This window comes from Aethalodelphis obliquidens, unplaced genomic scaffold (assembly GCF_003676395.1).
Source record: "Aethalodelphis obliquidens isolate GAN/ISIS:26980383/991018 unplaced genomic scaffold, ASM367639v1 scaffold52, whole genome shotgun sequence".
NCBI lineage: Eukaryota > Metazoa > Chordata > Mammalia > Artiodactyla > Delphinidae > Aethalodelphis > Aethalodelphis obliquidens.
Genome location: NW_020837996.1, coordinates 2,917,535 through 2,930,906, shown reverse-complemented (window position 1 = coordinate 2,930,906; position 13,372 = coordinate 2,917,535). Strand labels below are relative to the sequence as shown.

The window sequence follows — 13,372 nt, the reverse complement described above, 5'->3', positions numbered from 1 at the left end:
CCCGCCCCCAAAGGCCACAGGCGGCCGCCTTGGAGAGGGGACAGGGATGGGAGGAAGGGCCCGAGCCTGGCCCTCTCCTGCCACTGCCCAGCTTTGCTGCCTTGGTTTCCTCCTCTGGAAAAGGAAGGTGGTCAAACCTACCCTGCAGGGTTGTAAGAATGTAAACTCAGTCCCCAAAGGCCTGTGCCGGCACATAACGAAGGCTCAGTAAAAGGCTAGTTAAATCCTCTGGTGAGAGGGAGGGGCTAGAATAGACTGTCCTCGCGGTTGGCAATTCCCTTTCCCGGTGGAGCGGAATCTGATGAAAATTTCAGCCAGGATGCCATCTGCTGAACGCCAGCAAGCTGGAGGCCGTCATCTCGGCAGCCAGAGAAGCTGGAGCTGTTGCTTCCTGCCATCCTCCTGGCAGTAAATGCCATTTCCTTGGGCTCTTTTTAGATCAAAGGAAAGGCTGGGTTGGGGCGATGAGCGGGCATCATTCAGGGGTGGCACAGTGCACATTTGGGACGCTGCTGGGATGGCTTAAAAATAGGTCTCTGTCCTTGGATACCCAGGGAAAGTGGCCCTGGGGTTTTCTAGAGGCCTTTCCTGGCCAAGGTTACCAACCCTCTATGGGAGAAACATTGCAGGATATAATCCCCTGACCCTACAAGTAGCCATCTTCGACCCAGGAGTAAACCTTTTCTCGGCAAAGAAACTAAATAAGGTAACTAAAGGGTGTGGGGGTGGGGTGGGGGACCCAGTGTTAAGTGAACACCTACTACGTGCCACACACCGAGTCTGACCAGCTGGCCTCATTCATCCTCAGAGCAATCGTGCAGGGTGGAGATGACTCTTACCAGTTTTCTAGGTCTGGTTAGGGGACGGAGCAGAGAAGTTAAGCATGTACCTCAAGATCACACAGCTACGAAACAACAAAACCAGAATTTAAACCCCCATCTGCCTGACTCCAAGCCTGTGCTCTTTTTAACCACCTCTCACATTGAGATTTAGAAAATAAAAGTGTGGGAGAGATGGAGTGAGGGGCTTACCCAGGGGTTGGACCTGATGTTCCCTGCAGGGGAGGGAATGAACGTTTAGTGCGCATCCATCGTGTTCTGGGACTCCTGCTGGGAGCTTTCTGTGCTCTCATCGCCCCTCCCAGCAGCCTGAGATGAGGCTCTGCATTCACACACTATTCACAGATGGTGACTTGTCCAAAGGCCCCTCAGACAAATTAGCAGCAAAGCATGGGTTCGAACCCAGAGCCCGTGAGGGCCGTTCTAAAGCACTGATGTGAGTGGATCACAGAGCAGCAGCCCGCGGAGCAGTTCTGATGTCCCCCTGCTTTCCCGAAAGACTAGCCCAAGGCTGGCAGGGGCAACATTTGTTTAGCCAGAACAGAGCTCCCTCCTCCCTGAATACCAACAGCCACTCATCACCCACCCCCCAAAATCTGTACTCGTACGTTTTCGAGTGGGGCATTGCTTCCTTGACTAAACGCTGGAAAGACCCTTCCCTCTGGTCTTGGAGGGGCTGCAGCAGCCTTTGGTTAACCATGAGGGGTGGGCCAGGACTGTCCCCTCCTTCCTACACACAGGAAGAGACTACAGAGTCTCCCCTCGGTTCCCACCGCATAGAAACTCCTTCCCCCTGCCTTGTTCTTAGAGTCTCTAGACCCAGTTCCTGGCCAGAGAGAGGGAGGCACACCCGCACGAGGCCAGTGGAGCCCTGCCTCGCGTGGGAGGAAAGGGTCTGGTCCCTGGTGTGGGCTGGGGGCCCCTCCCTGGCAGAAGGTGACACCTCACCAGTGACAGGGTGTCCATTTAAATCTGGTCCTGGCACCAGCAGCCAGGAACCTCTGTGCCCATGGACTCAGCCATTTGCGGGAACAGCTGAAGTCATCTCCAGGAGGGGAACGGCAGGGGACATTCTGGCTCTCAGTGGAATATTCTGCAGTGGTGAAACAGAACAGTGAACGCTTGGGAGCCATGTGGGAAAAGATGCTTTTTATATAATGTTGAGTTAGGAAAGAAAAGGCAGGAGTCAAAATTAAATGTGGGCTCTGGTGGCAAGGAAGTTAGAAAAGGTACTCAGTACTACTTAGTGCTTAGTCCTTCTGTGCTACTTATGGAGGAAAGTCAGGACAGGAGGAAAGAGGGCTGGTTTGGGGTCAGACAGAGCTGGGTTCATATCTCCTTGTAGCCGCAGGAAGTTTTTTTTCCTGGAAAATAGACAGTAATCCTGTGGGTGAGGATTTGTATTAAGAATTAACTGCAACCTTGTATCACTTGTATCAAAAACATACGGCCCAGGACATGGCGCCTAGTGAGGGCACAGCCAGTGGTTCTTCTGTGGATAAGGGCCAGGCAGGATAAAGGCCAACATGAAAAATGCAACGTGAGTTAAGGTATGAATGTGGGGAGAAGAGGGGAAATTTTCTCCTTCTTCCCAAACTTTCTCTAATATGGCTGTAGTGTTTATTGCTGTAATTTAAATGACAAAGTTCAGGTTTTCCATTGACGTCCCTGAACTAGGATGTTCTCCGAGGCCCGTGGGGTCCGTGGCCACAGTTTTCTGTTTCACGTAGAGGCTGCTTTCCCTGAGCTGAGCTAAAAGCAGACGCTGGCGTACAATTTGCAGATTGCTTTTTGTTCTTTCATTTTGAGCATTTTCAATTTGTGTAAATAACACATCCTCTTAGAGACTTTTTCACTCTGGTTTTCTTTATCTCACATCAGGACTCTGGCCTCAGAGGAGGGAAAAGTAGTGTTTATCCCTCATTCCCTGAAGGAAGTTGGATCATATAATCAAAATTAAACAAATATGTAAACTTCGCTGGTTCCTTGGCTGCCTTTTATCCTAACATATAGCTGGTTTAGCAGGAAACATCCCCTTGTAGTAACAAAGCAGTATCTCGCCACACCCCAGCATCCATTGACATCGCCAGGCCACTCTGAAGGAGCAGATGCTTAGGATTCCCAAGCCAGTTTTGTAAAGAAAGCCTCTGATTGAGAGGTAAGGTTGGAAAAACAACAGTGATGGGAGCTGAGATAAAAATCATCAGATAAGGGTGGTTTGTGGTCTTTGGTGCTTTTGATCTCTAGTCCTATTTAATGTTTCCTGGAGAGGTTGCCAGCGGCGGGGACCTTGGAGAGAATCCGGCCTGTGAGACACAGGAGGAGACTGCCGCCCAGGGTTGGGTGGAGGGTACAAGGCCACAGCGTGCGTGGAGAACGCAGCCTCTGCTGTCCTGGGCGGCCTCTCCGGAAGGTTTACACCCGGGCAGTATTTCCCCCACGCGTCTGATTTTTGTCCTGCCGGAATTGCTGTCCAGTGGTCCCTTACTCTTATCTTTGTGGTTCCGGAGATGGCCCACAGCCTGGCTCTGTGTCCACCCTCCTCTCTGCCTTAGGGGCCCTCCCTAACAGGCAGTGCCGGCCCGCTCCACTGGAGGCCCCTAGCGGCTCCCTCTCCCCGTGGTGTGCACTCTGAGCCTCCCAGGCTGGCGTTCAGGGCCTTCCTGGCTGGTCCCTATGATGCGATGGCACCGTCACCCCTCACCCCTGCAAAGCAGTGGCCGCCCAACCTCAGATACCCTCTGTCACACCTACCGTAGTACTTACCCTCCCCTCCAAGTCCAGCTTCCCCCACCTCTGCCCCTAGTGTTCCCTCTGCCTGGAATGTAGACTCCCTTAAGACCTGGCTCTGTGGACATAACCCCCTGCCCTCCGGCCCCTGGCTGAGTCTGGGGTCTCCTCTGGGCCTAATAGCCCCCCAATGCCAATGCCTAATGGGGTCTCTATTGTTATTATCGGTCCCTAATGTTCATGTCTATTCATCTGTGTGTCTTCTCTTCCACGGAGAGACTCAGCTCTCCACAAGGGCAGGATTGTATCATCACCTGTGCTCCCTCAGTGCTTCACACCAGCAGATGCATCTGCAGAAAAGATGGATGGATGGGTGCATGCATGGATGGATGGTTGGATGGATGGATAGGTAGATAGAAGGATGTATGGATAGATGGGTGGATGGATAGATGGATGGATGGGTGGGTGGATGGATGGATGGATGGATGGACGGGTGGGTGGATAGATGGATGGATGGATGGATGGGTGGGTGGATGGATGGATGGGTAGATGGATGGATGGATGGATGGATGGATGAATAATGGACTGAGCATTTTGCCTGCAGCCCTCCTCCACCAGTTCAATGCCTAGCAGGCCTGCCTAGGGGTACAAGGAATCAACAGGTGGCCTCTGCATCCCTCTCCTATGTCAGGGGTCTACAGCCCAGCCCTTCTGTCCATCCTGTGTTGATTCCTAAACAGCAGAGAGAATAAGGTAAAATGGCTAAAAAGGCAGGACGGAGGTCACACAAACATGGCTTCAATTGAAGCTCTGCCTTTAGTGAAGCCAGCTGTGTGACTTCAGGCAAATAAATCAACCTCTCTGAAACACCATGTCTTCATCTGCATGAAGGGGATAATGGTAGTCCTTCCCTCATACGGTTATTATAAGGATTAAATGAGGAAATGCATAGTAAGTAACCAGGGATGGAGGAGGAAAGGTGGGAAGGATGATGCCCCCACCTCCAGATAGGGCCACCTAGGTTTGTGGCCAGTGTCCAGATCCTTTGAAAGGAGACTATCCCAAGATTCTCCAGGTCCTTTGGGGCAAAATTCCCCTAGAAATGAATTTGAAAGGTGTATGTTCTAGAAAAGCCAGCCTTACTTATAAAGAATGCCCTCCTCTTCTGTGGGTAAAGGGGAAGGGAAATCAGAATGTTGGCTTGGGTGTCCTTTGGACCCTCAGTATTATAATCATGTTATTAGTTGCTTATTAACCACATGCTCTGTGCCAGGCAGTATTCTAGGAACTTCATCCACATGTTCATTTAGCAGCTGTGTGAGTTAAGCAATGTCCCCATTTTACAGGCAGGGAAACAGGCTAGAGAAGTGATAGGATCTCCTGCATATCCACAGCCAGGAGGTGCCAGAGAGCTGAGATTCCAGGATGCACTGGGGATCCCAAGAGTGCGCCCAAATTGCCTTGCTTTTTAATAAAAATTACACAGAGAAAAGCAACCAAAGACTCCCCACTACTCCCCAAGAATCCAAGGCCGCTGTTCCCTTTGGAGGGACTTTGCAGCCCACAGGCGGCTTTTGGAGGAAGCCTCTAAGATGTGGAGGGATTTGATGGGGATGGAGAAGTCAGTTGACCCCAGCCTGGCTCTTGTGACCAGCTCATTGGCGTTGGCCTGTCTGGGAGTGAAACAGCTCTGAACAGTTTCAGAGGGGCCTAACAGTTTGCGAGGGCGCCTAACCCTCCTGCTTGTCTCTTCCCGCAGACTCGAGCCCGCCCGCGCGCCTCCTGGCCACCCGGCCTTGCTGCGGCCCTGGCCCGGAGCGGCGCCCGGTCCTGGGCGAAGCGCCGCGTTTCCATGCACAGGCCAAAGGCAAGAACGTGCGGCTGGACGGCCACTCGCGCCGGGCCACGCGGCGCAACAGCTTCTGCAACGGGGTCACGTTCACGCAGCGGCCCATCCGGCTATACGAGCAGGTGCGGCTGCGCCTGGTGGCCGTGCGCCCGGGCTGGAGCGGGGCACTGCGCTTCGGCTTCACGGCGCACGACCCGTCGCTCATGAGCGCCCAGGACATCCCCAAGTATGCCTGTCCTGACCTGGTCACGCGGCCCGGTTACTGGGCCAAGGCGCTGCCCGAGAACCTGGCGCTGCGCGACACTGTGCTGGCCTACTGGGCGGACCGCCACGGCCGTGTCTTCTACAGCGTCAACGACGGCGAGCCCGTGCTCTTCCACTGCGGTGTGGCCGTGAGCGGCCCTCTCTGGGCGCTCATCGACGTCTACGGCATCACCGACGAGGTGCAGCTCCTCGGTAGGTCGCGGCTCCCGCTGGCAGGGGGATAGGGCGGCGCCGCCTGGACCAGGCAGCGGGTCCCCGCGCGCATGAATGTGTATTTCTGTAACATTCACGAATACCGAGGGCTCACTTTGCCAGGCGTCTTCTAAGCAGTTGACACATTTCAACTCATTTCTTTCTGGCAAAAACCTACCACCCCCGTTTTACTGATGAGAGAACTGAGGCACGCAGTGGTTAAGTGACTTGCATTGCAAAGCCAGGATTGGAACCCACACGGGTGTGGTCCAGAGTCCATGGTCAGGCCCAGGTTCGTTCACCTGCTCCTTCGTTCAGTTCCGTGCTCACTCACTCATTCTTTCATTCATTCCTGTGCTCATTCCTTCACTCCCTTGTTCACTTGCTCGCACACTCATTCATGCAAGTATTTGTTCTTTTGCTCGCTCATTCATTCACTCATTCATATATTCACTCACTCACACGTGTTTATTCATTTGCTCATTCATTCACTCACAATCCATTTACTGGTACAGCAGTCAAACATATGGCCTAGTCTTCTAGTTATTTACAGTGCCCAGGCCGTCGGCAATATGTATCGAATCAAGGCCCACGGTTAAGGGGCTCAAGGTCCACTGGGGAAGCAGGCAGGCAAGTGTGGCTCTGGCTGTAACAGAGGAGGTGGTGAGAACTCATGGGGCTACAAGTCTGCTGCTCTTAAGACCTTATTTCTCTCTCTCTCTCTCTTTAAACTTTTTTAAAAATTAGGTAAAAGTCACATGACAGGGTTTCCCTGGTGACGCAGTGGTTGAGAGTCCGCCTGCCGATGCAGGGGACGCAGGTTCGTGCCCCGGTCCGGGAGGATCCCACGTGCCGCGGAGCGGCTGGGCCTGTGAGCCATGGCCACTGAGCCTGCGCGTCCGGAGCCTGTGCTCCGCAACAGGAGAGGCCACAGCACTGAGAGGCCCGCGTACCGCTTAAAAAAAAAAAGAAAAAAAAAAGTCACATGACAAAAAAGTACCATTTTAAAGTGTACAGTTCGGTGGCATTTAGTTGGCAACCATCACCTGTATTTAGTTCCAAGACGTTTTCGTCACTCCAAAGGGAAATCCATACCCATTGGGCTGCCACTCCCCATCCTCCCCTCCCCCCAGCGCCTGGCAACCATGGACCTGCTTTCTGTTTGCGACCTTAGCTCTTGAAGTCACAGGTGGCACCTGAGCCAACCTAGCCTCCATTTCTGGGGGAGCAAAAGGAGAGCAAGTTTCTCAGGGGACACAGCCCTATATGTCATTTACCTGCAGTGAACGCACAGATCTAAAGTTTGAGTTTTGACAGATTTATACACCTGTCCATAAGCCAAGAAAGTTCCTGCCTGCCCCTTCTGAGGCAGCCCCCCTCTCTCCCGGGGCAGCCGCTCTTCCGATTTTTCACTATAGATTATTGTGCCTCTTCCTGAACGTTACATGAATGGAATCATACGGTATATGCTTTTGTTTCTGGCTTCTTAATCTCAGCACAAGGTCTTTGAGATTCATCCCTGTTGATGGTATATCAGAAGTTTGTTCCTTTTTTATTGTCCAGTAGTATTCCGTGATACGGATGCACCACAGTTTGTATATCTGAATGTTTGGGTTGTTTCTGGTCTTTCAGCCCTGCATCTTGAGGGAAAACTCTGGCCCCGGGCTCCTTGCCTACCACCACCCACACCACCATTGGGCAGGGAGGGGAGATGTATACGTTCAGGCTCCCCAACTCTCCAGGAGAAGGAAGGCAGCAGAATTTCTGAGCAGTTAGGAGCAGAGGGTTGGGAGTCACACAGATCTCTACTCCACACCTGGCTCTCCACTTGCCAGCTATGTGGGCTTAGCCAGGTGACTGAACCCTCTCTGTGCCTCAGTTTCTTCATCTGTAAATTGAGTTCGCGATAGCACCCACCTCGTGGGATTGTTGGGCAGGGGAACATGAGATGGTGTATGAAAGGGATGCAGCACAGCACCTGGCACATAGAAGGCGCTCAAGAAATAACAGCTAAGAAGCAAGAACCTCTGCCCGTTTGCATGGGAGCTGAAGCACATGTCTGAAATCCAGGCTTAGGCAGACCAGATTATGAAGAGCTACCCACCCTCCAAGCTGGGGCCTTACTTGGGCATTTTAACTGTGTTGCCCCATACTCTTTTCCATGGAAGATTTTGGTATTTCACCTCCAGGAAATGTAGGTTTCTAAAAACCTCCTCTAGATCTCCTGTCACTCTTTTTTTGGAGCTGTTTATTCCTATAGAGCAGGAAAACAATCAGACCTCATTCACCTGTTCCCTCAGATAGCCCATGTCTCAGGGTAACAGCCGAGAAATCACAGCCACTCCATAATCAGTGCAAGTAGATTAGGATTTTAAAAAAATACAAATCGGAAGCAGCCTCTGATGACTTCATGAGACTGAACAAGCCTGTGGGGAGTCACGGACTCTTGCTCCTGTTCATTTGTTCAACAAGCCTTTATTGAGCCCCTCCAGCATCCCACGCCCCTTGGAGGGAAGGAGAGGGCCCACTGGAACATCAGTGGCAGGTGGCAGGCATGAGCCTGTTTCCTTATCTGCAGTAGTGCCTGCAGTGAGCTGGTTGACAGGGAGCAGCTAGCACAGGTGCCACGGGGCAATGTTCACAATTACATGCAGATGGGGAAATGAGATTAGAAGGAATGCTTTCTCTCCGTGATGGGATCATAGGTGAATTCCACTTCTTTCTTTATTACCTCTATGAGTTATCTTTTTTAATATATATGTAAAAAACCTTTTATAATCAGAAAGGGCAATAAAGTTATTTTTCTTTCTAAAGGTTATATGAGATAATGGAGAGGTTACTGACATGTGATCAAGGCTCAATAAATGTTTCCTTCCCAGGGAAAGAGGAAATTGACATTGATTGCATCGGGGTAAAGGGGATATGGGTGCTTTTCTTCTTTTTTTTCCCCCAAGTTATCAACAATGATTTATAATCAGAAAAAAAAAGTTATAATAAAAATAAGAAGAAAGCGAAACAGTCATGATTTTGTACGGTTTGAGCCTGGGTAATAGATACTCTGCTGTTGCCGGCACAACATGAGAACCAAAGAAATCCCACCATAAAGGGGGTCCCTCCCTCCCAGTTGCTGGAAGAACTGGGCTTCTGAGGGTGGTGTCCACAGTACCAAGTGGATAAATAAAAAGCAACTGATGTTAGTGTCATGCAAATTCCTCTGGCTTCCTTTTCCTCAGTAGGAACAAGGGGGTAACATAGTTCCCTCAGAGGGTCTCAGCTGTGAAACTTCAGAATAGGGACCCCTCATCCCTCCCTCACCTCTCTCAGACCACACTGGATAGACCCTCAACACCAAGCTAAAGCAGCATCTGGGGAAGGTTGTCAAGTTTAGGATGCCCGGTTACATTTGAATTTCAGAAAAATGATGAATAATCTCTTTAGTACAAGTATACCCCATGCAATAGTTGTGACATCGTTATAAAAGAATTTGTTTTCCTTTTTTAATTTTGATTTTATATTGGAGTATAGTTGATTTACAATGTTGTGTTAGTTTCAGGCGTAAGGCAAAGTGATTCATTTATACATATATCCATTCTTTTTCAGATTCTTTTCCCATATAGGTTATTACAGAATATTGGGTAGAGAAGAATTTGTTGTTTATCTGAAATTCAAATGTAACATGGCATCCTATATTTTATCTGGCAACCCTCATCTGGGAAGTGTCCTCCCCATCTGGTGGGACAGGGGTGCACTGTATTTGCCCTGGAACTTCAGCCAAAATTAAGTCTCAGAAACAAAAAGAGATTCGTAGGCCTTGCCTATTTCTCTTACCTGATGAAACTGTGCTTTCAGCCCAGCATCCCTCCTGCAGGGGGGTCCAGCTGCAGCAGAGAGCGCTGCTTCTCTGTGGCCAGACCCTCAGGTGCCCCCTCTTGTGACATTCAGTCTTTCCTCAAGATAGGACGACTTAGCCCCTTTTAGATAAAGAATCCAGGGCTTGGAGAAGGGAAGTGACTTGCTTGTGAGTGGCAGAGCCAGGATTAGAACCCTTTAGTTCAGTGGTTCTCAGCCTTGGCTGTACATTGAGGTCACCTGGGGGGCTCTGAAAACCCCACTTCCCAGGTTGCACCCAGATCAATTAGATCAGAACCTCAGGGAGGTGGTGGTGGTGGGGGGGTTGTGGCTCCCAGGCATTCAGATTTCTTAAAGGCTCCTCGGGTGCTCCCAGGGTGCAGCCCGGATTGTGATCACAATGATCCTCTTTGCATGGGTGCCTGTCCCTCCTCCCTGCCTGGTACCAGGCTGAGCTCTTCAGACCTCTCAGTTCAGGGCATGGTATCATCACACAAGCCCCTTCTCTTGTTTTGACTCTTCTGCTTCATCTCCGATCCCCGCTCCCATTCGCGCCTTTCCCTGCCCAGATAAGCGTCACTCTGATGTTTGGCAGCCCTTGGGCGTGTGTATCTTTTAAAAATATGTAGAGGGCTTCCCTGGTGGCGCAGTGGTTGAGAGTCCGCCTGCCGATGCAGGGGACGTGGGTGCGTGCCCCGGTCCGGGAAGATCCCACATGCCGCGGAGCGGCTGGGCCCGTGAGCCATGGCCGCTGAGCCTGCGCGTCCGGAGCCTGTGCTCCGCAATGGGAGAGGCCACAACAGTGAGAGGCCCGCGTACCACAAAAAAAAAAAAAAAAAAAATATGTAGAGCTGTTTTGTATGCATAGGTAGATGGTATTGTGCTAAGGATCTTATTCTAGTTTTCTTTTTTCACTTGCCCCATTTTAAGATTTATCCGTATCTGTCTCTCCGCTTCCTTGTTCTCTAATGGCTTCCCGCTTTGATGGACACCTGGGTTGCCCCCATGCAAACTGCATTGCTTGATACATTCTCCCACAGGGCTGCCCTGTGGCTGCTAGTTTACTGTTCTCAGGGGCATCGACGAGGATGGGCTTACTGGGGCCTGGAGTGGTCCATCCTGAGAGCCTTGATTTCTCTGGATGCTCCAAGTTACTTTCTGCTGATTTTAGTAGTTCTTGGACCCAGGAGAAGAAGGTTCAGCTGGGTCATGCACACCTCTCCTGGCTCCTTTTTCTCCAAGGAAGCCCTTTTCCAGAGCTCTGGAATGCAGGCCCCATGCTGTCCTGAGGCAGCCCTGTCCCTCTTCCAGGCAGCTCACTAGTGGTCAGTGTCATGGCCTCATTACCCTTTCTCTGTCGAGCAGTAGAAGGCTGGTCAGACTGAACATGGAATGCCAGCCCAAGGCCATGGCATTGCAGGCTATGCTGTCAGAAACCTTTGGTTGCAAGTGACAGAAACCAGTTCAATCTCACTCAAGCAAAAAAAAAAAAAAAAGGGGGGGGGTGCGTGGGGAATTAATGTCTTCTGTGACTGAAAATTCCAGGGAACAGCTCCCTGTTAGACTGGCTTGATTCAGAGGTCCAAGAAATAGCACCCAGAATATTGGCCTGCCTTTATTTCTTGCTCAGCTGTAGTCTTTCTTGGTGTCATCCTCCACCAGGCTGTCCCTCTGGGTTGGGGGCAAGGCCACCAGCAGCTCCAGTCCCATGTCCCACGAACTAGCAGGAGAGCCGCTTTCCCACAAGGTCTAGCTAAAAATCTCAAGATCTAACCTCATTGATCTCCATGGCCAGAGGGATGGGATAGAATGACTGGCCAAGTTAAGACTCCCTCCTCAAGGCAATGAGTGGAAATGGGGCAGGGGGAGTTCCCTCAAAAGAATAGTTGGGTGCTGAGATCAGAAGAAGCAGGGATTGGGTGCCTGATAGCCAGCAACAGTGGCTCTCCAAAGGCCTCATAAGGGAGTCATTAACCCCCCCTGAAAGCCTTGAGCCCTTTCGTTAATTTATTGGACCTACTCTGTGCCAGACACCACGCTGAGGGCTGTACCTGGGTGATGTCTTCTGGTCCTCACAAGAACCCTGTCATCCCCACCCAGCATGGATGGATAACTTGGCCAGGGTCACCTAACAGCTGGTGGTTCTAGAGTCAGTATCTGTTCACCAGTGTTATGAACAAACTGCTTGATAAAGACTTGAAGTTGTAGATCGAAATCAGAGCCTGCAGGTCTGAGTGCATCTCTCCATGCTGCAGATAAGGAAACAGAGGCCCAGAGGGGGGCAGGGATTTGCCTGAGGTCACCCAGCTGATCAGTGGCTGTGGTGGGCAAGGGGCTTTGGTCCAGGACCCGAGAGGTGCCTTGGCCTGGGACCTGTGAGCACCCACATCGGGCAGGGAGGAGCGGCTTCAGCTGGCTTCATCCGGAGCCCCACTGGGGAGCAGCAGAGGGTAATCGGCTTTTGCAGTTAATGTTTTCTGTACAAACAGCCCAGATCAGCACCCAGCTCCCAGCCCCACAGTAAGGCATTTGCCTGGTAGGGTACCCCGAAGGCTTATCCTTTCCCAGTCAGGAGTGAGAGCTCCAGTCTGTGGCCACGTCCTACTAGGGGTCCCTAAAGGCCCACTCTGTGCCGGGCATGACACCAGGCCCGTGGTTATTCCTTCCACAGCGCCGCCATTCGTCCTCCCCATGGGCCTGTGAGGCAGGTGTGAAACTCCCCAGATTGCAGAAGGAAGCTGAGGTCACAAACCGCACTGGCCAGGGACCAGCTGAGGTCTGTCTGCCCTGGTCCAGTCTTCTCTGATTGGCAGCAGGGAGGCATCTGGAAAAGCCCGGGCTCAGTGCCCAACATCCTCACCTTCTCTTCTCAATCCCAACACCCCTGCCTTTCTGCCTGCCCTCTTGTGGCCATGGTAGAAGGAGCTCTGCTCCTGTCCCCTCTGCCTGTTCAGGGGCATTCTCCTGTCATTTGTCCCTTTCTCCAGCCTGTCTTTCCCTCTCCACAGAATCATCCCCATGAGCACATACAAGTGTTCTGGTAGCTCCCATCTTTAAAAGAAACTGCCCTTGACAATCTCTTCCACAGGCTACTACCATTTCTCTGCTCTCCTTCAGAGAGAAACTTTCTCAAAGGTGTTGTCTATACCACCCCCTCCCATTTCCCTCTTCAGCTCAACCCAGTGAAATTTTTTTTTAATATTTTTTAAATTATTTTTTTTTAATTAATTTATTTATTTATTTTTGGCTGTGTTGGGTCTTCGTTGCTGCACACCAGCTTTCTCTAGTTGCGGCGAGCGGGGGCTACTCTTTGTTGCGGTGCGCGGGCTTCTCATTGGGTGGCTTCTCTTGTGGCAGAGCACGGGCTCTAGGAACGCAGGCTTCAGTAGTTGTGGCACGTGGGCTCAGTAGTTGTGGCTCACGGGCTCTAGAGCACAGGCTCAGTAGTTGTGGCACATGGACTTAGTTGCTCCGGGGCACGTGGGATCTTCCCAGACCAGGGCTCGAATCCGTGTTCCCTGCATTGGCAGGTGGATTCTTAACCACTGCGCCACCAGGGAAGCTCTCCTTCTTACTTTTAAATCATATACTACAACATGCACGTAGAAAAGTGCCTAAACAACTGTAGAATTTAACAAACAAATGAGGC

At 51.3% G+C, this 13,372-nt stretch overlaps 1 protein-coding gene across 3 annotated transcripts in view; it reads left to right on the top strand.

The window, feature by feature from the left end:
- Positions 1 to 13,372, top strand: part of NEURL1B (neuralized E3 ubiquitin protein ligase 1B) — a 40,784-nt gene that overhangs the window by 12,911 nt on the left and 14,501 nt on the right. For all 3 annotated transcript variants that reach the window (XM_027084289.1, XM_027084291.1, XM_027084290.1), the window contains one exon: positions 5,329 to 5,874. In XM_027084289.1, the coding sequence (XP_026940090.1) occupies positions 5,329 to 5,874 (546 nt within the window). The remainder of the gene's footprint in view (positions 1 to 5,328; positions 5,875 to 13,372) is intronic.